The sequence below is a fragment of the Myxocyprinus asiaticus genome, chromosome 5 (assembly GCF_019703515.2).
Source record: "Myxocyprinus asiaticus isolate MX2 ecotype Aquarium Trade chromosome 5, UBuf_Myxa_2, whole genome shotgun sequence".
NCBI lineage: Eukaryota > Metazoa > Chordata > Actinopteri > Cypriniformes > Catostomidae > Myxocyprinus > Myxocyprinus asiaticus.
In genome coordinates, this window is record NC_059348.1 from 29,325,374 (window position 1) to 29,350,762 (window position 25,389).

Below are 25,389 nucleotides of genomic sequence, written 5' to 3' on the forward strand. Positions count from 1 at the left end.
TTGAATACTATTGTGCGGGGGGGAAAGGAATCCGATAAGTTATCTGTACACCAGAGCTACTTGATGTGGGGAGAATGTAAATGCGCTGTGTTCTGATTAGGTGATGATCTGATCTGCTTGATCGGATCGTGGTGATTGCATGTTAATGTCAAGTGTAAACGGGGCCAATATATTATATAAGCAGCGACTGCTGAGCGAGATTAGGTAGGGTGACCATACGTCCTCTTTTTCCCGGACATGTCCTCTTTTTCGGATCTTAAAAAAAGCGTCCGTACGGGATTTCTACATTTGCGAAAATGTCCAGGATTCGGATTTAGTTGCATTATGATGTGCATCTGGTCTAATACTTCATCGTGTGTGCAGCATATTTGCTTTAACCCCTCTTTGTAAGTCCCGCCTTCTCGCACACCAATTGGTCGATTATAAGAGGCTTGCAGCAACTATTGGCCAAATTCCTGCCTGTCAATCTCTCTGCGAACGCACGAAGCGCCGTTGTGTTCAGAATCAAACAGTTGCTTGACAGTAGCAGCAAATGACAGTTGAGTGGAAACAATGCCCAAACGAAAGTGCAAATTTACAGAAGATTTGCACTAAAAATTCCCATGCTTTCATCCAGGTCGAGATCCGTGGGAAGCAGAATGTATGACATGTAAAGCTGGCACTTATGTGTCATTTGCTAATAAAGGTGCAAGTGATTTAGAAGCACACTTTAGCTCTGCGAAGCATAAAGGGTCAGCAAAAGGTGAAAGTTCATCAGGTAATTTAACAGACTACTTTTTGCAACCAGGTAAAATTGTTATCACATTGCTTCATTTTCCATGGCCATTCAAAATAATAGTAATAGTAAATGAAGGTACACTCATGGCATCAAATATTTTAGTACATGGACATTCAAAAGAATGTTGGAAATTTGTATTTATTTATATATATATTTATGTTATGCTAATAGAGTGTCTTTTTCACTGTATTAAATTTGCATTCATAGTAACACTGTTTTGAACCATATTATTCCACCCCACCCCAGCAATGTCTTTGCTTTTGGAAATAAATATAAATAAAACTTAATAAATGTTTGTTTTGGTTTCTCAATCACATTGACTGAATCGTTGCCTCCAGAATACAATGTACTGTGATTGCATCATGACTGCATTTGACAAAAGCAAGAAATCCAAGGTGTCAAACAGGATTCTGTAAAAGACCAACTGTTGTGATGGCAGGCTTCCTCCACAAGGGGTCTCCTGAGCTGTTTTGTAGTGTTGTGGCACAGGACAGGTCTAATATATGAAAAGATGTTCAATCTTTCTAGGATTTCCATTACCAGCAACTGCAATGAAGATTCAATAGGAAAAAAATTCAACTGTATTTCCTGCTAATTTGCAATTAATAGCAGAAATATTTTACAGCTTTGTGCACATAACCTACATATATAAAATAGAAAGGAATAGGTTTAATTCCCCTCCTTTTATTCAACCCTATAGTGTCTACCTCAATTTACACCCCTCCATAATCTAATCATGGTATGGTACCTTCACCTCTATGATGTCATACAGCCTTCAAAACAGGACACATATCCAGGGAGCTATACTCTTATAGAAGAAAATGGGAATGCCAGTGGATATGTACCCTGATTTATGAGCTGGTCCCTCACAGCACACCACACATTTATACAACTCTTCTTATTTCTTTGAAGTACATGTCTTTATGAGATATGTTTTGATGTGATAGCTTGGAAAAATCAATCCTGATACAATCATTCACTGCTAGCCCATAAAAACAGACCTGGGAAAACCAGAGCAGCATATCTGGACACAATAATTAGGTCAGCTGTCAGAAAACAAACTGATCCCCAAAGCATTACATAAAGACTGATCTGTGGAAGATCTTTTCAAGCGAGAAGCTCTTGAATATTGCTACAATGATACGGTGGAAGAAGCTGCAAGGTCTAGCAGCACCTCTTCCTCCATTTTGAGTCTGTAATGAGTGTGTATGAAATTGATGAGAGCGTGAAACGTGTTGAGAAGGCGGTCAAGCCACATAGGGTGTGCGACTAATTGGTTAGAGAGGATATGAGGAGTGAGACTGAATGGCTGAGTGATGATTTTATTAACTCCATGCAGCTGGGCCCAATCCTGAGGTATAGGAGAACTGCCCAAGAGGCCTAATACAGTCTCCTGGGAAACCAATGGTGAGCCTATTGCTGAAAGGAGACCCCCCTATTTTTCTTGTGTGAGAGAGGGGGGAAACAGGGGGGGAGGAGCTGTTTTTATTTTTTGCCCCTTGATGCAGTGCTCTGTAGCGCATCAGCTGCAATGTGTGCTGTATGAAATAATGCTGAAATTTTACATGAGAGATTTAATCTGTTATTTCGTTTTTTTTATTTTTTTTATTTTATTTTGCACCTTACCAGAGGTGAAGGAAATCAATATATTTTGTTGAATTTACCTAGTGGGTCACTTATGGGCTACTTTTTTTCTCTCTATTTCTCTATTATTACGTTTTCCTTTTTTTTTTTTTTTTTTTTTTTGTAAAGCTGCTTTGGAACAATATGTAAAAAGTGCTATACAAATTAACTTAATTTAAATGAAACCGAGGGCTATTCATCTTATATTTAGATTTCAGTATACATAAATGTAGCCATTTATAAATTTCAACATAAATAAATGTAAATTTGCTAATCACAAACCACATTTCCTGGTATTTGTTTATGAAACCAAGCATTAGCCTACCTAAAAACATTATTTGCATCTTAAAACAAAAACAGCTGTTTTTTTTTTTGTTTTGTTTTGTTTTTTTAAATAAACCCTCTGACTTTTTGCTATTTTTATAACTGGATATAGTGTGTTTTAGCATATTGCAATATTATCTATTCAATACACCTAATATAGATATTCATAAGAAAGAAACTGGGTTTGCAACCGTGAAATGTAAAAAAAATAAATAAACAAAAATAAACAAAAAATACAATGCTACTGAAAATATAAGATAATCTTGGAACAGAAAGGCGCATATGCTTGCCCTCTGTCTCCAGCAAGGAAGATGCCATTCACTCATCGAAAAACAGCGAGGAGCGAGCGTGCGTCTGTGACGTGGTGACATTTGCTCACTGGAGGCGTGCGTCGCCATGTGCTGCTGTCCGCTTTTCACTTAAAACATGCCTTGACACAAAGGGGCGCGTCGCATGGTCAAAACGAGGCCCCATCCCAAACAAATAAACAAAGACCATGAGCTTCATAACTGAAACCACATATGATATTTGCTCCGATAAGGATCCTACCACCTAAATGTAATAACCAACGTCCAGTGATGGAGCAGACGATTGCACATGCACAAAGAGAGGAGCGCTTTAAGGGGCCGTTCTCAACGAACGCGTCAAATCCTCGATGTTTTTCAATTGTTATTCTATGTAAACATGCGCCAGACGGACGTCTTGCGTTTTTTAGACGCCGTGTCAGGTAGGGAAAGAACGTCAACGTGAGACTCCTACAGTACGTTTACCCTATATGCGTTGCGTCTAGCTTTTTTTAAACGTAAGAACACGTTCGGTCTGAACGGCCCCTAACCCTTTCGGTCACATCCGACCATGTGTAGAATCTCTCGCGTCTTTGCATCTCTTTAGTAAAACATTATTAAAAAGTGAATGGAAATAAAAGAGAGAAAGACGAAGCTCCTTGTGTGTGTATGCATGCGTGAGTGTGTTTGTGTGTTAAAAAGTGTTCTGCCTCCTCCCTCTTTTCCACTTTCCCCTCTCTCAAGAAACCCCCCTTCCCAGTAGCCTTTTGTGTTCACGGTGCCCTATACAGCTACTGCATTCCTTTTCCGTTTACTATCCGCCTCATCCGAAAGCACTGTGTTGGAGATTTCCACGAGAGAGTGGCTCCAGAATCCCATCACAATTGCGAGGAAATTGCCAACATCCACTTCTGAGACTTTGCTACGTTGAGGAAATATACCGGCTCCATTCATACTTTTATCTGTTCACTTACCTTCACGAACAAGGTGAAGTGAACACAAATATATTTTGTAAAAGCGTGAAATGGATTAAGTGCCACTGAGGAAAGCTGGAGCACCAAAGACGAACGAAGCGAAGGAGACGGGGTCGGAGGGAGTCGATGAATTTTCAACACCAAAGAGGTGAGATCAGTCTTGTCTGTCTGATGATGACAGAGCCTGTTACTGGGGGCCGTTACAAAGCAGGCAACCTGAGAATCAAGATTTCGGGGCAGTTTAGTATTTATTATATATATATATATATATATATATATATATATATATATATATATATATATATATATATATATATATATATATATAAATTAGTATTCTGGAATGCATATAAAATTAAAAAGTAGGCTACCCTTTGAGCTGGGTGTTCTGTACGAAATACCAAATAATTAATGTCACCATTTCAGGAGAGGAGGAGAGGTGTGTAGTGTGTTGCTAACTGACCACGAGGACATCTTGCAGTGCCAAAATTTTCGCGACAATTTAATATGTAATACTGTATTTGCAGACGTTGCATCATGTGAGATATGTTAAAATATGTACTAAAAGACAAAGAATCAAACTGTCCCGTGGTGTCTCTTGTGTTCAGAACGACATCGATTAGCCTCTTTTATCTTCCTCGTGAACAGCTGTCTCTTAATAGTATTACATCTCCGTTATAGCAATGTGTCAAAGCTTTGCTCATATGCGCTGTCAGAGTAGTTTCAGTACCATGTAGTGGACAGCGCAGCTGGTACAGTAGATCACGAGTCTGACCCCATATCTCTGGTTCAGCTGGTGATTCCCAGGATGAAAATCACAGCTCATATTTTTAAAGCGAAAATTTGTGTTGAAATTGGATGCTCAAATCAGGATTATGATTACATTACATTATTTTAAAGGGTTAGTTTACTTATAATTTTAAAAGTACTGTATAGCCACAAAGAGTAAACATTATACGTGATTTTAGTGTGACAAAATATCTTACTAACCTTATCTGTGTAAAGTTATATCCAATATTGGGTTAACAAGTTGTAATACTGGATATGTGACATAATTTAACACAGATAAGGTTAGTATGTGATTTGTTCACATTAAAATCATAAATAATTTTGAAATGATGTGTATTTCTGCGTTTATAGACTGGCCTCATTCAATTCCATTGTAAGTGCCTTAAAATAACCACTTTATATATATATATATATATATATATATATATATATATATATATAAATCTTCAGAGGAGGCACAAGTCTAAATAATTTTTTGTTGAAATCAACACTATGCCACACATATTTTCGATTGAGCTCAATTTGTATTGAACCCGGAACATTCCTTTAAGTCTTTTCCTCCACTTCAGTGTGGACTCAAGCATTTTAGGTTGTCTTAGATACCGGGCACAAGGGCCTTAGAATTGCAGAAACTCTTTCAAGTTCTTTAAAAAAAAAAAAAAAAAAAAAATTAACTGTCGGGCCAGGGACACTGAAATGGTTTGATATAGATCCCTTCAATGGGTTGAGAGATCTGTCTCACTTTCTCTACACGTAGTACATATTTATTTAGTACCAACTTCCCACTGGCTCTAACATATTGCTGAAGAGGTTCACAGGCAGACTTGATTGCTGCTTTACTTTTTATTTGCCAGCCAATAGACTCCTTGACAGCACTGACTTGAGTCTGTTCATTCCCAACCCTCTCCATATCCCCCTCACTCTCCAGAGACAAACAAAGTTGTGCAGGATAAATAGTCCCCCTCTCCCCTGAAAGGAGCCTTCTTTGTTTGTGCAGTGTGAGGCGTGAAAGCTGATATGGCCACCATGTGTCACCCAACTTTCATTAGCTGTCTGCTGCTAGAGCGACGAGGCTATTCTGGCCATTGCATGCTATGTCAATACAGAATTGCGAAGTGTAAATCTGTACTCAGTTGTGTGGTCGTATGCAAAAATTAACATCTACATTGCTAATAGTCACTACCTTCTTTTTAATCTGATACCTAAGCAGTGGAATCGAATCCTGATATTGACTGGCTCTGTACTCTGTCTCATTAATTGCTGCCGGCATGCTGTAATAACATCCAAAACCACTAATCTGAACATTTTGGTTGGATTGCATTAGCGTGTCATTGAAGAGCCGTCTTTGAAGCCCTTGTAAACTGTGCTTTTAAACATCACAAGATCTTGAACAGTTTAAGGACATTTTGCTGTGTCATGTAATTTAAAGCACTCTCATTGCCAAATAAAAAGTTCGCTTTATATCCTTAAACCCCCAAACCAGTGGCTCTTTCATTGCATGCATGGGGATTTTTTTAAAAGCCTGATCCTGCCTTGCTTCCTAATTGATTTTTATCGCCTCTGTATAATACCACATACTGTGACTTTAAGTGTCACTTATAATTTATTTTTGATCGACCTCAAGAGAAAAAATGCAGTTTACATATGGAAGAAATACAGATTTTTATATTATTTTATTTTTTATGTAAAGCCACGTGTTTTTTGTAGTTACATTGGTATATATACATTTTTAAATACTGTAGATTGACATGACAGATATAACCTTAAAAGGATAGTTCACCCAAAAATAAAAATTCTCTCATCATTTACTCACCCTCATGCCATCCCAGATGTGTATGACTTTCTTCTGCAGAACACAAATGAAGATTTTTAGAAGAATATCTCAGCTCTGTAGGTCCATACAATGCAAGTGAATGGGTGCCAACATTTTGACACTCCAAAAAGCACATAAAAGCATCATAAAAGTAATCCGTATGACTCCATTGTTTTAATCCATATCTTCAGAAGTAATATGATAGGTGTGGGTGAGAAAGATCAATATATATGTACTTTCTTTTTGCTTGAAATTCTTCTCCCTGCTCAGTAGGTGGCGATATGCATGAATAATGCGAATCACCAAAAACTAGAAGAAGAATGTGTAAGTGATCTGTTTCTCACCCACACCTGTCATATCACTTCTGAAGATATTTATTTAACCAGTCTTATGGATTTCTTTTATGCTGACTTATGTGATTTTTGGAGCTTCCCAATTTTGGCACCCATTCACTTGCATTGTATGGACCAAAAGAGCTGAGAAATTCTTCTAAAAATCTTCATTTGAGTTCAGCATATGAAAGAAAGTCATACACATCTGGGATGGCATAAGGGTGAGTAAATGATGAGAGAATGTTCTTTTTTGGGTGACCTATTCCTTTAACTGTAATGCCACACTAATGAGTGTAATAATTTTACACTCCCTGAATGTAGTGTGCCTTTGTGTCTACCCATCTGCATCAATTGCACTGAATATTTGCATGCTTAGATAGATGATTTACAAGCATGTCCAGTGAGCCATTTACCATATTGTTTTGAATGCTTAGATTTTATAATAACATTTAAGGTTGGGACAAATAGTTACTTAAGGTTGTAGGATACACCTTAAGTTGTAAAATATGTTAACCTGCAATTTATACCTTAAGGAGCTATTTCTACATGATCTAACCCTTAAAATTTAGTTTTGTTGGGGTAACCTAATGCATTCAGGTTGATTCAGACATGTTAAATATTATATTTGACTTGAATCAAACCAGTTAATGTAGATGTTACCACATGAAGAAAATGTTTGAGGTTAAAAAATTTTTGTGTATTCAATATCACAAATATTAGACAGTTTCTTATATATTTAAGCAACAAAACACTATATTGTGAATGTAGTCACAGCTAATGGTCAATTTACAACATAGCACTTCCTAGAGTGCTGAATTGCTTTCATAAACAGTTATAATAAGAACATCAAGGACACTTTTTTAATAAAGCAAATTCATTATAAAGCAAGTGTCATCCTTTCACTAGAAGATAGCTGTGAGATAACAGACCGTAGCTATGCAACAAAACAATCACTGCAATAAGTGCTACTGACTAATAACCATCCAGGACTGGAACTATCCATTTAATAACTGAATTAATTCTCTGTGTATCTTATTTATCAGCAGGTATCTAATGAATAATCTTGTGTTTGCTCTTCCTATTTTTTCCTGACTATCATCACGTTCAGATTTTACTCGACCAAACCCCAAAATGATGTCTCCTAAAGACAAGCCCAAGAAGAAGCCACCCAAAGACAGCATGACGTTGCTGCCTTGTTTCTATTTTGTGGAGGTATGCTCTCATATGTCACTGTATTCAAACTGTTGTGGTGAAGCTTTGACAGTCTCTATTAAGCACTTTTAATTGCCTTAAGTTTCCCCTTTAAACTGCCTAAAGAAAAGCACGATCATTGTAGTGACATAGTTACGCACCACTGACTTCTTGTACAAGAGTAGAATGCCGTTTACATGTCTCTTCAAGTTACAATTTTACGATGTGATGATGTGTAAATTCTGAGCCTGTAAAATGAAATTTGCATCTTAACTGTAATAAATCACATGCTATGACTTACAAGTGTGAAGTTGTCATAGAAGTGATATTTAGCGCCATAGATGCTGTTTGTTTTGACACACAGTGAATAATGAGCTGGAAACAGGAATGATGTGCTTCTTAGCCTGTTTAAGGTGATGTCAACTGCATGTTTTTAGAGAGGGTTAAGAGCTTTAAACAGGATTCCAGCAAAGATTATTTGGGCTTAAATAGTTTCTTATTCTCAATGCGATAATATTGATTTAAAAATATCATTCTAAAATGTTTTTTTTTTTTTTGTTTTTTTTTGTCTGAATGGAAAATGGTAATTAGTGACTGCTAGACTTTTTTGGATGCTCAAACTGTTTAAAAATGTGTACATATGTCTAATGCTGTGATTGTGTTTAAAGGGTCAATCCCCAAAGAATGAAAATTCTGTCATAATTTACTCACGCTATATGTCGTTCCAAACCACTTATTCTTCCGTGGAACACAAAAGGAGATGTTAAGCAGAAAATTAGCTATATAAAGCCTTAGTCACCATTCACTTTTATTGTATGCGATACCATGAAAGTAAATTTTGACTGACTAACATTCTCCTTAACATCTCCTTTTGTGTTCCACATATGAAATAAACTAATATGGGTTTGGAACAACTCTGAAGGCAAGTAAACAATGATCGAATTTTCATTTTTAGGTGAATGATCCCTTTAAGCAGGAAGTGTTGACTGATTCCACTTGCCATAATCCTCCCATGCCACCTTTTCCATAAACCAATCATTCTGTCTGTGTCTCTCAGCTGCCAATAGTGGCTTCCTCCATGATCTCTCTTTACTTCTTGGAGCTGACAGACGTTTTTCAACCGGCCAAAGTAGGGTTCCGTTGCCATGACCACACACTGAGTATGCCCTATGTGGAAACGGGAGACGAGCTCATCCCTCTGCTCATGCTGCTCAGCCTGGCCTTCGCTGGGCCTGCAGCGTCTGTGAGTTTTCATCCTCTATTCATAAACGGCCTAACCTATTTATCTCAGTGTAGCTACTGTGAGTATTACACAGTATCCTGTTTCTGTATTTAACCAAATGATGCAGTGCATTGCACGATCAAGGATTGAGTTTTGTATAAAGCTTACATATACACTTGACAGATTGGATTTCTGAAATTTTGCTTCAGGCAGGTCTTATTTCTATGTGTGTGTTTTTTGGCTTAGATCATGCTGGGAGAGGCCTTGATGTACTGCATACAGTCCAAGCTGAAGATTCGCTCTGGTTCAGAAAGCAGTATAAATGCAGGAGGTTGCAACTTCAACTCCTTCTTACGCAGGACAGTGCGCTTTGTGGGTATGTTCGTGGGTAATTCCATAAAGATACACTACATGGCCAAAAGTATGCAGTCACCGACTTCTAATTAATGGGTTTAGCTATTTCAGCTACACACATTACTAACAGCTGCATAAAATCAAGCATACAGCCATGCAATCTCCTTAGACAAACATTTACAGAAGAATGAGTCATACCAAAACACCTTTGTGCACAAGTGAGGTCCGTAAAGAAATGGTTTACTGAGTCTGGTGGGGAAGAACTGATTGGCCTCCACAAAGCCCAGGGGCCGGATTCACGAAAACGTTCTTAAGAAGAAATTTCTTCTTAACTACCATTTTCTTCTTCATTTCTAACATAAGAAACAAGTTAAAAATATTTTGTATTCCCGAAAAAACGTATTAAGAAAGTCCTTATCTTTTTTCTTGAGACTGTTCTCAAGAAAAAATTAAGACGCATTCAAATTCTCGAAAAAAAAATTCTCTTAAAAAAAATGCTCTTAAAAATAGCATCTTATCAGTAAATAACATCTTAAAGTTAGGATAACCTAACAGTTGTCTTAAATCCTAAAAGGTAAGATGTTTGATTAATTTACTGGGTTTTTCATGTTGAGTCTGAAGTCACAATGGGCTGTTTACGCAGAAATGTGATTTTAGACCAAAAAAAAAACCTTTTTGACTGTTTTGTGTTTAATGATATTTTTATTTTCAGCTTGTAAACCATGTAAATGTCATCACCAAATTCAAACAATAAATGTTGTTTTGAAGCTTCTTAATGTGGTGACCATTCATGCTTATTCAAAGGATGCGCTGCATATAGCACTCTCTCTCCATGATCTTTAGAGTTCATAGAAACATAATAATTATAACTTTAGAATGCTGAGACTTTCTTTTTCACCCCCCATCCACATCCCTATCGGAGTCGGGCACAGCGAAGACAGCCTCCGCCACCTTTTCCCATTTACCCGCCTTTTAATTTCTGACGTGATACTATTATCAGGCTTCCCAAGGAGAACTTTTTCCTTGCAGTAATTTCCTCAACAAGAAATTCCAGCTCTTGTCTGCTGAAGTTTTTGTTTCTTTCCTTTTCCTCCATGTCAAATTAAAAGTGATCAAATGTTTAGCAGCAAGTAAATTCTCCTATGACGGTTAATGTCATTAAACTAACACATCTCACACTTTTTAAATAAATAATAAAATGATTGCGAGGTGCTTGCTATTTTAAAAAAACGAATAGATAAATGTATCTGTGGCAGCGGGGGGCGTGGTCAAGCATCCGTCCGGAGAGAGAGAAAGCGGTAAGGGCGCTTAGACCTGAGCTAGATTATGTCTAACACATGTCTCTAATTCCAGTGAGCATGGGGAGAGTGGCATATAAATGGCCATGCCACCAGCAGAGAGAGATTGGCACAAGGGAGCCTACAGTGCTCGTGAAAGCTGATTAATATTTGTGAAGCTAATGTGTTTTATGTTCGTGAAGCTAATGAGTTTGAGTGCCAACGTGCCTCTGAGACTGTTGAGTTTGTGAAGCTGTAAAGCAGGGGTATCAAACTCAGTTCCTGGAGGGCCGCAGCCCTGCAGAGTTTAGTTCCAGCCCTGCTCCAAAATGCCTCCTTGTAATCTTCAAGCACTCCTGAAGACCTTGATTAGCTGCTTCAGGTGTGTTTAATTAGGGTTGGAGCTAAACTCTGCTGGAATGTGGCCCTCCAGGAACCAAGTTTGACACCCCTGCAAAGCATTGAAGTGGCCGATTAAAAGCCTTACCTGAGTCTGGAAAACCCACTTCCCTGGGAACTTCTTCCCTTCTGTTTGTGGAAACCCTCACAGTATCATTACGATTTACCAGTGTTGAAGTATTGAATTTGTTGTAGGCTATTAGACAAGGCAACTCCATTAGCAGGCTGATCAGACAATGTCAAAGCCAAACATTTTATTCTTAAGAAAAAATTAAGATGATCTTAAGAAAATATTTGAGTACTTCTTAAGAATTTTTCAAGAATTGCACTTAGGAACTTTCAAACGAACTTCTTATAATTTATCCTAAGAACTTTCTTAATTTTTTTTTCTTAAGAACATTTCGTGAATCCGGCCCCAGACCTCAACCCCGCTGAACACCTTTGGAATTAATTGGAAGACCAATGCCAAGCTCGACCCCATCACCCAACATCAGTGCCTGATCTCACTGATGCTCTTGTGTCTGAATGGGAGTATTACCCCCACAACCATGTTCCAACATCTAGTGGAAAGACTTTCCAGAAGAGCTAAAGCTGTTAGGGAGGACCAATGCTGTATTAATGTACATGGTTTTGAAATTAAATGCTCAACAAGCACATGTACTGTAGGTATGGTGTTCGGGTGTCCACATACTTTTGGCCATGTAATGTAAATTGCTATATCACAAATAAACAATACAAAAAGGCTTGTTATTTTGTTATTTGTTGACTTGTTCACTGGTTATTGTAACAACAAAAATAGTACACAAAACCACTTTGAATTATCCTGAGCTTGTAGAAAACTATTTAATGCTCCACTAGATGTCTAATCCTAACTTTTAATACTAGGAATTTGGGACCTTGTATGATTTACGAGCTCTGACATTCATTATTCAGATGCTCACCAGCATTCAGGCACTTTTACAGTTTTTTTTTTTTTTTATCTATTTTTGAAGAAGCATATGGTGTAGTGTTTGCCATGTAATACTCACACTCACACACACGCACACACACACACACACACACACACACACACATACACACACATAAAAACAAGCCTGGCTCAGTCTGTCTCTGTTAGCACGGTTCCGCACTGACGCTTTCTCTTCCCGTCACAGGCGTTCATGTGTTTGGGCTGTGCGCCACGGCACTGGTGACTGACGTTATTCAACTGGCCACTGGCTACCATGCACCCTTCTTCCTCACCGTGTGCAAACCCAACTACACCCTGCCTGGTGTGGCCTGTGATAAAAACCTCTACATAACCCAGGACATCTGCTCTGGCCGGGACCAATATGCCATCCTGTCAGCTAGGTGAATACAGCAACACTCTGTTACATACAAAACAACACCAGCTTTCTCAAACATAGGCCATGTATACACTGCAGCTAAATATGGTTGCCACTCCTCTTCTTAGTGCTTAAAGGGATAGTTTACCCAAAAATTACAGTTCTGTCATCATTTACTCACACTGATGTTCCAAAACCGTATGACTTAATTTCTTCCATGGAACAACGGAGATGTTAGACATTTTTTACAAACAATGTCATTTTGCCTAACACCTCCTTGTGTATTCAATGGAAGTGAGAAAGTCATCCAAGTTTGGAGCAGCGTCAGAGTGACTAAATGATGACAGAATTTCCATATTTAAGAGTTAAGATATTTACGGGAGAGACAGTAGCATTCTACAACTGAATTCACTCCCAAAAAACTGCTTTTACATTAAATCAGCAGACTGTTGGGAAAAAACCCCCGAACTGAACAACCAGTTAATGCAGTGTCGACACCCTCTTTTGGACACTAACAGCTCGTCTAAAGTGTGATGCTGGAAAAATGACAGAAACAGATGTACATGTCTTGATTCATTTGCAGATCCACCAGCCCTGTAGTCCTGGAGCAATTAAAATACAGTATTATGGTCCAGAAAGTGCACGCTGCTTAAAAGAAGCAGCTTAACCCTAAAACAGGCAACGTGCACCACAAGATACATCATCTTAAGTGTCTTATAGGGGTATGGTAATGTTTCTCACCCAATCTTGTGATCATTTATCATAGTTGGGTCTGTTTTGAGTATGTGGGTCACAAGAATTGGTTCAAATTTTCTGTGATCTTTAAGTCAGCCTGACCTAAAACTAACCCATGGTGTTTTAAAAGAAGAGGGGTAGTCAAATCATTTTTTGCATCAAATAAAACACAGAAATATTGATGATTTTCACATCATTTTTTTGTATCTTAATAGGGCAACATATCCTGGGAGATACAACTCATAAAATCCCAAATATATAAAATATATCAAAAATTCCTTTTGAGATCTGTTACTTAAGTCCAAATGATGTAAAAAGTGACATGAAATGATTTTTTGCTAATCATTTTCCACTCTTGCCAGTTTTAGGATTAAACAGCATAAACAAAACACTTCTTTTGACAGCGGTATAAGAATTGCCGGATGTAATACATCTCCGGCAGCTAATATTTCTTCCATCAAAAATAGCTAACACCATTTGGGTTAAACTGTTAGCATCACTATGTAAACCATCAGAACTTCAGGAATGACTCCTGTTTTCTGTACACACACAAAATGAAAATTTAGGGAATTCACTCCTGCATTTAAATGCAGGTGTCACTCCCAAAATGTTGAAGTGTGTATGTGGCCATAGAGGGGGGAAAGTCATACTGTATATTGCATATCCAATGTGTGGAATAGATAAGAGGATATACGTCTAGTTTTGATGTTTATTTAATGTTTTATTTGCTTATCCCCTCACAATGTTTCCCAGCAAGTATTACCAATGGATATATGCCTTCTTTGTTTCCAAATCGCTCTTAGTCAACGCAGTACACAGAAGCTATCAAACAGATATATGATATTGTGCTTTTCTCACTGAAGCGTGATGCAATCCTTCTGCATGTCTGAGAAGGATATAGCTGCAGGCAGAGCTCCAAAAATGGACGGGAGCTCCAAACCACCAGCAAAAGTATAGAGAGTCCCTAACCTAACCCGTTCCCTAACCGTGTGTGGTGTCATCGCCTTTTGGGGTTGGACCAGCCCCCTGTGGAGTTACCCCACCCCCTTCTGGAGTAACCTCACCATCTTTTGGAGATTCCGCCCCATTTGAAAATCTCTGGCCTGCAGCTATACCTACTTGGCATGTCTTGCTTGGCTGATTTACATATTCTTCTTACATGCTAAAACTGTGATTATTCATGTTATGTGTTCCTGAAGTCCCTGCCACTTTTTTCTCTCTCTATGTTATCAGGAAAACGTTCCCTTCCCAGCACGCCACTCTGTCTGGCTTCGCAGCCATTTACATATCCGTAAGAATTTCTCTTTACTCCTTTTCCTCAGGGAACTTAAAGTGATTTTAATATGATCTGACAGAAATACTTCTAATCTGAAAAATGTCGTACCACTGCGATCCAAGAGCTAGCACTGGTATTAGAAGGATCCAGCACTAAGCAATGGAAAACAGTGGCCCTAGCTGCCAAGTAAGTCATTGACTTAATGGGTTAGTTCACCCAAAAATGAAAATTATGTTGCCATTTACTGAACCTCATGTCATGCTGCTCTTGTTTCCATACAATGAAAGTGAATGGGGACTGACTCCATCAAACCATTACGTTTTGCCTAACATCTCCTTTTGTGTTCCATGGAAGAAAGTAAGTCAAATTCGACATGAGTGTGAATAAATGACGACAGAATCTGCATATTTTTGAGGTACTTTCAGCCTTCGTGTATGACAGTACCTTCTATGGAAACTGGTTTCAGACCAGCTTCCAAGGCATCACAACATCATATCTAATGATGTAGAACAAATTCAAGTGAGCTTTATATATATTTGCAAATATTTAATGACTATTTCTCATTAGAAATGTAATCTTATGTACGTAAAAAACGCTTATTGAGTGTTTTTTCAACCGCTCAATAAGATACCATTTTAATTCTTTCAACCTGTCGCCAAACTGCAAGCACAGTAGTGTGGAATTTTATAGGCAGTAAAGGCTTCATCTATGCTGCAGTCAAAAAATGACCAGTGAAATGCATCTTAGTGGGAACATTGGAATCAAACATGCCTTGATACCTTCCTACCTCTGTATACTGTCTGCGAGTGCAGCTTTTTATAGGTTTTGGACACAGTCGAGGTCAGCTGATGAGTGACCTCTGCTGATTCCCTAATAAGTGCACGCTGGAGTATATAGGCCACAGCCAGCTTGGTGTCTCCCAGCTGCAGAGCTTGAGATGCTTATTAGTCTTCTTTTGTTAGTTATGCCTCATTGACCTCAATGTGGGATTCCTATTGTTAATGAAATCATTCTCTCTGGACTGTGAAGAGAGGCAGACAAGCTGTTGTTACTACATTTGGAATATTTTGCTTGATTCTAATTGGAAATAAGTGTTAGGATCTCAGAGGTCATTTCAGATGGGCTTTTATGTGCATATTCATCATGTTGTTGTGAACGTACTTATGTTTGTCTTCTCTGCTGTCAGATGTACTTCAATGCAACCATCTCAGACAGCACCAAACTGTTAAAGCCTGTGCTGGTGTTTGCATTCGCCATGGCTGCAGCCCTTGCCAGCTTGACCCAGATCACCCAGTATCGAAGTCACCCTATTGACGTCTATGTGGGCTTTGTGATTGGAGCTGGCATCGCTGTTTATCTAGTGAGTCTTTTAATTGTCTACTGTTTTGACAGCTTAAATTCTGGGTTTGCGGAGGATCTCAAGACTTATTTGTCTTCCTCTTTGCACTGTTTTATAATCTGTCTGCTGCAAGCTCTATATTTAGGATTTCTATTCTGATGGAAGAAGAGAAATCCTCCCAGATTCTTTTACAGCGGAACAATTTCACAGCTCTTTTTCAATTTCTGTCATCTTTTCACTTTGTGTCCTCACTGTGTGATATGCTTCTGTTTTATATTCGCTCTAACCCGTCAAGAGCATAGAAATAATTTCTGAAAGTGTCATTTCTATTAAAATCTAAAATAAGTAAAAGATAAAAAATCAATAGAAAAAAGTGGAAAAATAATGAAGCTTTAAAGTTCTTTAAAGAGCCCATGAATTTTCTTGACGAGTGCAGTTTTCATTACTGTGCTGACATATTTCCTATTGAAAAAGAAAGTTTGGGCAGATTATATCGAAGGGCTTGTCCATTTTTTCTTTTTAATAATAATAATAAAAAAGAATAAACAATAGGTTTTAGTTACGTCACAACCATGAACTATAATTTTCAACTTGCTAGTTGGCTGCAGGTGGGATAAGGTGGAGGAGCAATCTCATTTTTTAGAGCATTTAATTGGACAAAAATCTGTGTAGTGCAAAAACAGTCATCAATATTTTAATTAAATATAATTTCCCCAGAAGACAAAGACATCTATTAAAGTGAATTTTGTCAACGTATATGAATACACTTGCATATCCCTCAGATGCATACCTCGGGTCTTTAGTGACCCAGGACCTCATTCCACCCCCTTTGACTCATCCATTTTTTTTTTAATTATGCCCCTGCCTCCTTAGTATTCCTCAACCTTTCTCTTATGAGTAGTGTAACAAAAAAAACAAAAAAAAAACATGCCAAATTTGCTAAATATATATATATTTTTAATTGCTTAATTGTTAAAAGTGTAAAGGGTCGTTAGTGACCCAAGATATGTAAAGGTGTCACAAAATATTTTTGTGATTATTTTATATCTATGAAAGTATACTATCACAGCATACACCTGTATATTTAATTGGTTATTACAAGACAAATGAGTACTCTATTCATACAAATTACTACTATATCATGTCGATTTTCTGTGCAACAATGGTGAATTATCACTATCCCATATCACTATCCCATATGGTGCTGTTGCTTCAGTGATTGACTAGATTTATACTTGACATTGCTTTTGGGCATAGAGCCATCGTGGAAGTAACTATAGCAAGTAACACATCAACAGTATGATATTGCTATTCATAAAAAAAATTTAAGTTGTATGTCTATTTAGACTCAGTAAGTGCCTGATAAATTACATATGTGTTCCTTTATGTGTAGCTTATGTGTTAAGTGTGGCTCAGTATGCGTTTGCTGCCAGCTGAATCTCAGCATGGAAGTAATGAATCCTGTTCTATAATTTTGTTGCATCATCTCTTTGAAATATGAAAACTAAAATAAAAATATAACACAGTATATTCTATGCAATTATTTTCTAATTGTCTTTAAAATATTTTTAAAATATTTCACTATCTGGGTATTTTGTAGATCCATTTGTGATAGATATACTTGCCAGGACACTAAAGACCTGAGGTATGTATTAATGTTTATTGAAACACCCATGCATTTAAGGGTTCAAGATGACCTCAAAGCTAATAAACATGGACTAAAAACCAAAAACTCTATATTAAAGCTCTTTAAAGGAGCAATGGGGAACCTTGTGTGATTGGTACTTATGTGAAATGTAATCCTTCATGTAATCTCTTCAAAAGGTAAAAATGGCAGATTAAGAAAAGTAGTAGACTCTCATATAACAACACTTTCTCCCATCTCTCCCACATTCCAGGCATTATATGCAGTTGGGAACTTTAAGTCCAATGAAGAGTCCTACCCTAGGCCATTGAAGCAGACCCATCCTCCACAAAAAGATCCTCTAAGAGAACTGACCCAGCGTGGCCATGACTCAGTGTACCAAAAGGCCCATGCTTCTGAGAGCAACGATGAACTGTCTGCGCCGCCACATGTCGCTGGCCTGAACCGTAAGGTTCGCCAAGAGAAGGCCTCCATGGGCAGCCTGAAGAGAGCTAGTGCAGATGTGGAGCTCCTGGCTCCTCGCAGCCCAATGGGGAAGGAGACCATGGTGACCTTCAGTAACACGCTTCCACGTGTCAATACAAATGCAATGGAGGAGCCTGCCCAGCGTCACATGACTTTTCATGTGCCAATGGACTCTCAGCATTCTAAACAGCTGGTGTCTGAATGGAAGCAGAAGTCTATGGAAATGCACTGTCTTAGCCTGAGGGATGATGAGGAGGAAGGAGCTACTGCAGAGGGAGTTGATGGAGTTGAGGGGGAAGCTGAAGATGAGCTGGGTATGCCATCCTCCCTTTATCCAACTGTGCAATCAACCAGGGGAGCAGCAGCCGCAGCAACGGCAACAGGGAGTGCCAGGGTGATGATGCCTCCGAGGCCTGGTGCACCTCAGTTGGTTCATATCCCTGAAGAAGCCACCAGACCGCCTCCAGTTTCACCTAAAAGTGCAACCACACGGGCTAAATGGCTGTCCATGACAGAGAAGGGAGGTCTGGTACCAGCAGCCACCCCAGAACCTCCAAGACTGCCCAACCAGCCTCGGGTTTTGCAGGTCATTGCCATGTCTAAGCAACACGGTCTGGTAACAGTTACCACACCCAAGTCCTCAGAAACGGCCTCCTCTTGTGCCACTTCCAGCACAGGCTCAGAGTCTCCTCACTACCGCATCCCCTCAGACCGAGACAGCACCAGCATTGTCACGGTCGACGCGCATGCCCCTCACCACGCATTGGTGCGCCTGTCTTCAGGCAATGGGAACACCTGGGATTGGAGGAGCACCTCCAATGGTAGCACAGAAGTCCATGAGACCAGCCGAACACTGCCCAGGCAGGACTACCTACATGATTATCGTCCCATCAAAACAGACTCCCTCTGCTCCTCAACCAGTGAGCTGGACCCAGGGATTCTGCCTCCCCCACCCCACCCTGACCTGCTCTTGGACAGAAGCCTCAGCCGAGATTTGTCCCTTCACCACAAGTCTTCAATCTCAGCTAAAGATTGGGAGCCTAGTCAGCCCCACCCAGAACCTGACCACTTCTTTAAAAACTTGCAAACAAACAGACAATTTAAAGACTAAGGATGGTACTGTAGGCTAAAACAGGAACACTACAGACTTCTTTTAGGAGAAATCCAATGTGAATATTTTTTTTTCTTCAGTGGATGGTGAGAGAAGACTTCTTGGCTTCTTGGTTATCTCACATTGAGCATCTGAGGTGAATTAGTGCAGTGGAGCGCCAGAAGGCTCACACAGACTTGAGGGGCAATTGAGTCTATATGCACAATCTGTGAGGAATGCTGTCCCATAAACATGATTAGCCCAACTGAATTTCAAAATCAAGCTGTAATTAATAAATGTTTCTAGGGTTTCTGTTTTCCACCATTTTCACAAAATTGAAAGTGCAGGAACATTTGCCTGCCTCTATCAAGATCAAACACATATTATGATTTCTTATAAGTCCAGACAACTTCCAACCATATTTACATTTTTAATTTTTTTATTTAGGATTTTATTTCAACACAAGGAATTAGACCTTACTGTTCAAGTGGAACTCATGTTGCTGTTCACTAATGACTTGCTGATACAAAAGAAATGGGACAGTTTTTAGTGTGGGCTAGAAACATGGAAAGGTAAACAATCACATCACACCACTTTTCTGTGAGTCCTTAATGAACGCTTTTTGACATGTATGGAATAGTATGTAGGCCTAGTCACTTTATCCTTTTTATACTAAAATATAATGTACTCATGCTTGTTTGTGTGTGTTGCATGTGTGGTTATTTATGTGTCTTCTTGACCTTGGATGGACTGTTACATATCAGCAGGGATTTCCTCTTTCATTTTGCTGCTCAATGTTTTTGTAACAAACTTTGAAAAATAAAATTGTAATAATAATATCTGCTTTTAGTCAGAGAGTCTACTAAATTCTGATAATTTATTTGTTTTAGTCTAGTGGATGAGAGGCGTAGTGAAATAAATGCATTTTCAAATAAAAATGTATGGTTGTGCCTTAGAAAGAATACAGTCAAAATTAAGTGAAAAGCAAGTGACATTTATTGTGTTCACTGTTTATCTTTTCACAATCCATTATTCATATTCAGGCAGTCTTGATAAATGGATCATCAGACACATCATTCAATAATTTAGCTTCGTTATTGTTTCAGAACTTTGAAAACAGAAACATCTAGTGCATTCATGTCTTTCTTCGGAAGTGCATTAATAAGTTTATTATATTATAGTTCAACAATTTTCAATCATTTATTATTTCAGCTCTGAAAAGTTTTTTGTTGAAGCAAAATATTTAGTTAATTGCTATAGCTTCAATGTATTTAGCTACTTTTTGCTAATAGCTTGTAGTGTAGCTAACTACTTTTACAAGGGGCTATTTTAACTGTAGTTTAGCTACATTCGGTTATAAGTAGCTTGTAACTTGGGAAGCTACAGATTTAATATATCTTCCCAACAGATCTAGGTTTTAAATATGTTGCATCTAGCATACAATTTGCATTGATAAGGATTGCTGTTTTACAGGGAGGCAAGATAAATCATTATGTGTGTTTTGGGTTGTGAAAGAACATCTCTTCAGATTTACAAAACACAGCTACATCTTTATTGAAATCTTTAGAGAGAAAAACACTTATTCATGACAATTGAATGCCTAAAAATGTATAAATCAGAGCCTCTGGGGACATAAACATCCTCAGAGAGACCTATCATGTGGCTTCTATCTGAGAAAGGACTGTGTTTATAAATAACGGGAGGAAATGGCGCGACATGCGCGTTTTACATACAGTGATCAAATCATATACTCATTTCACAAGAGTGCATCAAACATTGCACTCTTGGCCTTAGGCCAAGTCAGGCTGTGACTCAGTATTCCAGCTCTACATGAACAGTGAACGTTCCCTTAGTGGGTCATGAAACAAGCTGCAGCTCAGGCTTCTGTGGCATGACTGATTCGTCTGCGCCTCTAAGACCTCCTTGTGGAGATTCAACCTAACAAGAAGCAAGAAGGAGAAAAAGAGATTGAAAATCTTTAACTTTTTTTTTTTTTTTTTTTTTTTTTTTTTTTTTACTTCATATGGTCTCTCTTCTTAATGGCAAATCACTTCAGGTGTAGGAAGGCTATTCCATTTAGGAGCCAAATAGGAAAAGGATCTACCTCCTTATGTGGATTTTGATATTCTAGGTATATCAGTAGGCCAGAATTTTGTGATAATAGTGAACATGATGGATTATAGCTTGATAGAAAGTCACTTAAGTACTGGGGAGCTAAACCATTCAAAGCTTTAGAAGTAATAAGCTGAATTTTAAAATGTATACAAAACTTAACAGAAAGCCAATGTAGCAATGATAAAATGGGGCTGATATGATCATAATTTTTGGTTATAGTCAGTAATCTAGCATAAGTGCATTTTGAATCAACTGAAGCTCATTTATTGAACTTGCAGGACATCCTCCCAGTAAGGCATAACAATAATCAAAACTTGAAATCATGAATTCATGAATTCGTTTTTCGGCATCAGAAACGGAGAGCATGTGTCGTAACTTGGCAATATATGTGGTGGAAGAAATATGACAAAAAGTCATACTGGTTTTGAACGATGAGGGTCAGTAAATGATGGCAGAAAGGTCTGTTTTTATTTCAATGGTAATTAAAGGTTGTCAGTATAATTAATCAAGTTTAAATTATTGTACAGAGGTCCTGACCACTACCGAAACAGCGCATAGATGTCACATGATACTTGTTACTTTTTTCAGCGCTGGCTAGGATGTGACAATCACAGTCATTTATTATTACTGGATGGATTTAAAAAAAGCTGAATGTGGCCCAGATCAGATTTTTTGCTCAAATCAGATTTTTTTGTTAGGTTGTTCACATGACATTTTAAACGTATCTCATATCAAACACTTTTCTGAACAGCCGACACTCCTAAACTGACCCGCACTCCTTGAGCATGCGTATAACAAACTCTGGTATGTTCATCATTATAGTATGAATAATTAATTAAATTATAATTAAAAATGTAATGACCAGTTTTTAACACGGATAGGACTCATGCCTATGTGATAATATGTCCGCGAGTGATGGAGAAAGTGTAATGAGGCAGACGTGGAATGAGGATCTAAATGCAGCTTTTAATGGAAACCAAAAATAAACAAAGTAACTCAGAAAAGAATTCAACAAAAACACAGGAAACCAAGCACAGAACAAGACAACACATGTGAAGACTGACAACGAAACCAGGGGAAAACAAGGGTTTAAATACATGGGGGCAAACAAGGGAACGAGGAACACCTGTGGAAACAATCAGAGGAAAACCAATCATAAAATAAAACTACAAAAGGACTACATACTAACAGGAACAGGAACTAAACAAGAATTTCAACATAAAAGTTAACACAAAAACAGGGAATATGTGACAGAAAGACCATTGATGAATAAAGCATTTTTATGTAGTCATTTGCCTTCATATGGTGGAATTTAAATAATCATTGAAGTTCAGTGTAATATTACCTACGAGCGAAACATACCATAAAATCGAAAGGCCGCAGGAAAACCGGCATTACATATATGTAAGGTAAGAGGAGTTATCTTTATTTCATATTTCCACTGACTGGCTTGTATTAATATTTTGATACAGTTTGAGAAATATTGAAACAGTGTTTTCTGAGAGAGTGACACAAGCAAAGAGCACCATTTAGGGATGGGCGATTCGATCCTAAAGTACCGATACTTCTGATACTGACGCTAAATCAAAAATATAGATCCTCACACAAAAATATAGATAAAAAAAAAAAAAAAGTTGGAATATTATTTGGTTTCCATGAACATAAACAATAATCATAAGCTTCAAAGTGCAAGCAGCAATGATGGGCACAAGCACCATGGGTCCATTTCCACCCGGTGGCTTTCGGTAAACAATGCAAGGTGGACGCATGCATTTGGTATTTGACATTATTCTAAACAATTTTGAAGCAATCTGGGTAAATATAAGAGGACTATTTTAAAGTCTGTTGTAAGAGCCACACTTCCTGCTGCCAGGTGGTGGCATTATGACCGTGACCCAAAATAGTCACTTCCATGTGATTAGCCCCCAAAACTAAACATACAGTAGTCTGAGTTCGGAATGACATACTATCCATACTACTCTTACTACTTCAGCCATATATGTCAATGGCAGAAATAGCATGAGTAGTATAGTAGTATGCCATTCTGAACTCGGCCATACATCTCAGTTTTGATCTAAATCACACATTGCACACAGAAGAAATAAGACACTTCCTGTTTCCCATTTTTTGCCATTAATTTAATGCCTCACCATAGCAACACCGTTCAAAATATCAAAAATCTGTTCACAATTTAGCATCTTGGCATAATGTGGTGACAGTCTCATGAATCCCCTAGAAGGAGTATTTAAAAGTTCATCCACTGATGAAAATGGACTCAACCATTTTATCCAAAACATCAAAAATAGGGTGTAAAATGGGGGAAAAACTTGACTGATCTTCTATTTTTATGTTATCATGTAATCAAAAATGTCTAATTTCAATAAAATATTTATTCTATTTCATTTCTATGCTATCAAAATCGATGTCTCCCCTATTCTGTGGACTCTTCCGCATATTTTGAGCCCACCCACACCTTGATCTGTGAATCAAAGCCAGAGCTTTTATTCAACACAGATCAGACACACCGTGGTATTACCAAATGCACATTGGCTATTTGCCTGGATCAATCCGGCCAATAGATCTCTAGTAATGGTTTGACTAGCTGGTCATGTAGGCAATAGTGTGAGGTTTCCATGGTTACATGGGCTGGCCTTTCTCAGTTTAGAAAGTGACATCAACCATGTGATCATTTGGAGCGATCCAGAGGAGGGGCTCTGACATCCAAGCTGCCTTGAGGCATAACATTTCCCAATGCTGCTGTGTGCATGACCGATCGTGACCCGAAATAAAATGTTTTTTCGATGGATCTATGCAAACATATGATGCTTCTGATAAACTAATGTATTTGGTAGAAGTTCCACGCAGTTTTAATGAGGAATACTCGATGTACAGGTGGTAGCACGTGATTCTAATATTTTTACATTTCAGTTGATATTTTTAGTGTATTTTATTTATATATAAAAAAATTAATTACAATAAACTTAAACTTCTATAACTTTGTTTCACTTTAAAGACTGTTTTCACTTACACAATAAACTGCCAAATGTCCTCTTTTAAAAGAGACCAGGCTTAGGTCTGTACTCCCTTGCATTCATGAGTTACAACTGTTAAAGTTTACACCCAAATATAGGAAGAAAGGAATAATAACAATTAATGTGTTGCCATGGCAACACTATTTAAGATATCAAATATCCTGTAACAATTTTACACCAGCATTGTCTTGGCATTATTCTAAAGAATTTTGAAGCAATTTTGAAGAGGGCTATTTCAATGTCTGTTTAAATTGCCTTATTTCCTGCTGCCAGTTGGTGGTGCTATGACCGTGACCCATAATAGCCACATAAATGTGATCAGCCCCCATTACCAAACATACAGCTGAATTTATCAAAATCATACAATGCACAAAGATATAAGGCACTTCCTGTTTTCCATTTTTTGCCATAAATATATTGCTTCGCCATGGCAACACCATTCAATGTATCAAAAATCCATTTCCAATTTAGCATCTTAAATGTCTTGGCATAAGTTTGCCTAAATTTGGTGACAGTCACATAAATACCCTAGGAGGAGTATTCAAAGGTTCAGGGCCTGCAATTTTCAAAATGCAAATTCAATCCAAAATGGCCGACTTCCTGTTGGGCGGAGCTAATGACTGTAATCTTGAAAGTTTCCCGGCTTGATGAGAACAATATATGTAGCAAGTTTGGTGACCGTAGAAGAAACTGACCCCACCACTTTTGTCAAAAGGTGGCACTACAGATCTCCCCAGCCACGCCCATGTGTTAACTTTTTCCCAGGCCTAATGGCCGACAACTCTAATGTGTGTGCAAAATATCATGAAAATTCAAGCATGCCGAGTACCTCAAAAACACGTGAATATACATAAAAAGGAATAATGACATTTAATGCATTGCCATGGCAACACTAATTAAGACAGGGGCAGACTGGCCATCGGGAGAACCGGGACTTTTCCCAATGGGCCGGCCATGAAACAGGTCCGAATGGGCCACGATAAGCCGCCATGTTATGCAGAACGGGC

The 25,389-nt window shown here is 38.2% G+C and overlaps 1 protein-coding gene across 1 annotated transcript; it reads left to right on the forward strand.

Annotated features, from left to right (window-relative positions):
* The first annotated feature begins 3,370 nt into the window (after positions 1-3,370).
* Positions 3,371-20,076, forward strand: LOC127441519 (phospholipid phosphatase-related protein type 3-like). The gene is made up of 8 exons (XM_051699045.1): positions 3,371-4,131; positions 8,026-8,129; positions 9,166-9,351; positions 9,577-9,706; positions 12,515-12,710; positions 14,654-14,711; positions 15,883-16,056; positions 17,934-20,076. The coding sequence occupies exons 1-8, from the start codon at positions 4,110-4,112 to the stop codon at positions 19,254-19,256; spliced, it is 2,193 nt and encodes a 730-aa protein (XP_051555005.1). The 5' UTR covers positions 3,371-4,109; the 3' UTR covers positions 19,257-20,076.
* Positions 20,077-25,389: the final 5,313 nt, after the last annotated feature.

What these genes read in the sequence shown, in the direction of transcription:
- LOC127441519 (XM_051699045.1), top strand. Translation starts at nt 4,110, where the DNA reads ATGAATTTTCAACACCAAAGAG. An exon ending in GAATTTTCAACACCAAAGAG is followed by an intron (nt 4,132 to 8,025) that starts GTGAGATCAGTC and finishes CATCACGTTCAG; the next exon opens with ATTTTACTCGACCAAACCCC. An exon ending in CAGGACAGTGCGCTTTGTGG is followed by an intron (nt 9,707 to 12,514) that starts GTATGTTCGTGG and finishes TTCCCGTCACAG; the next exon opens with GCGTTCATGTGTTTGGGCTG.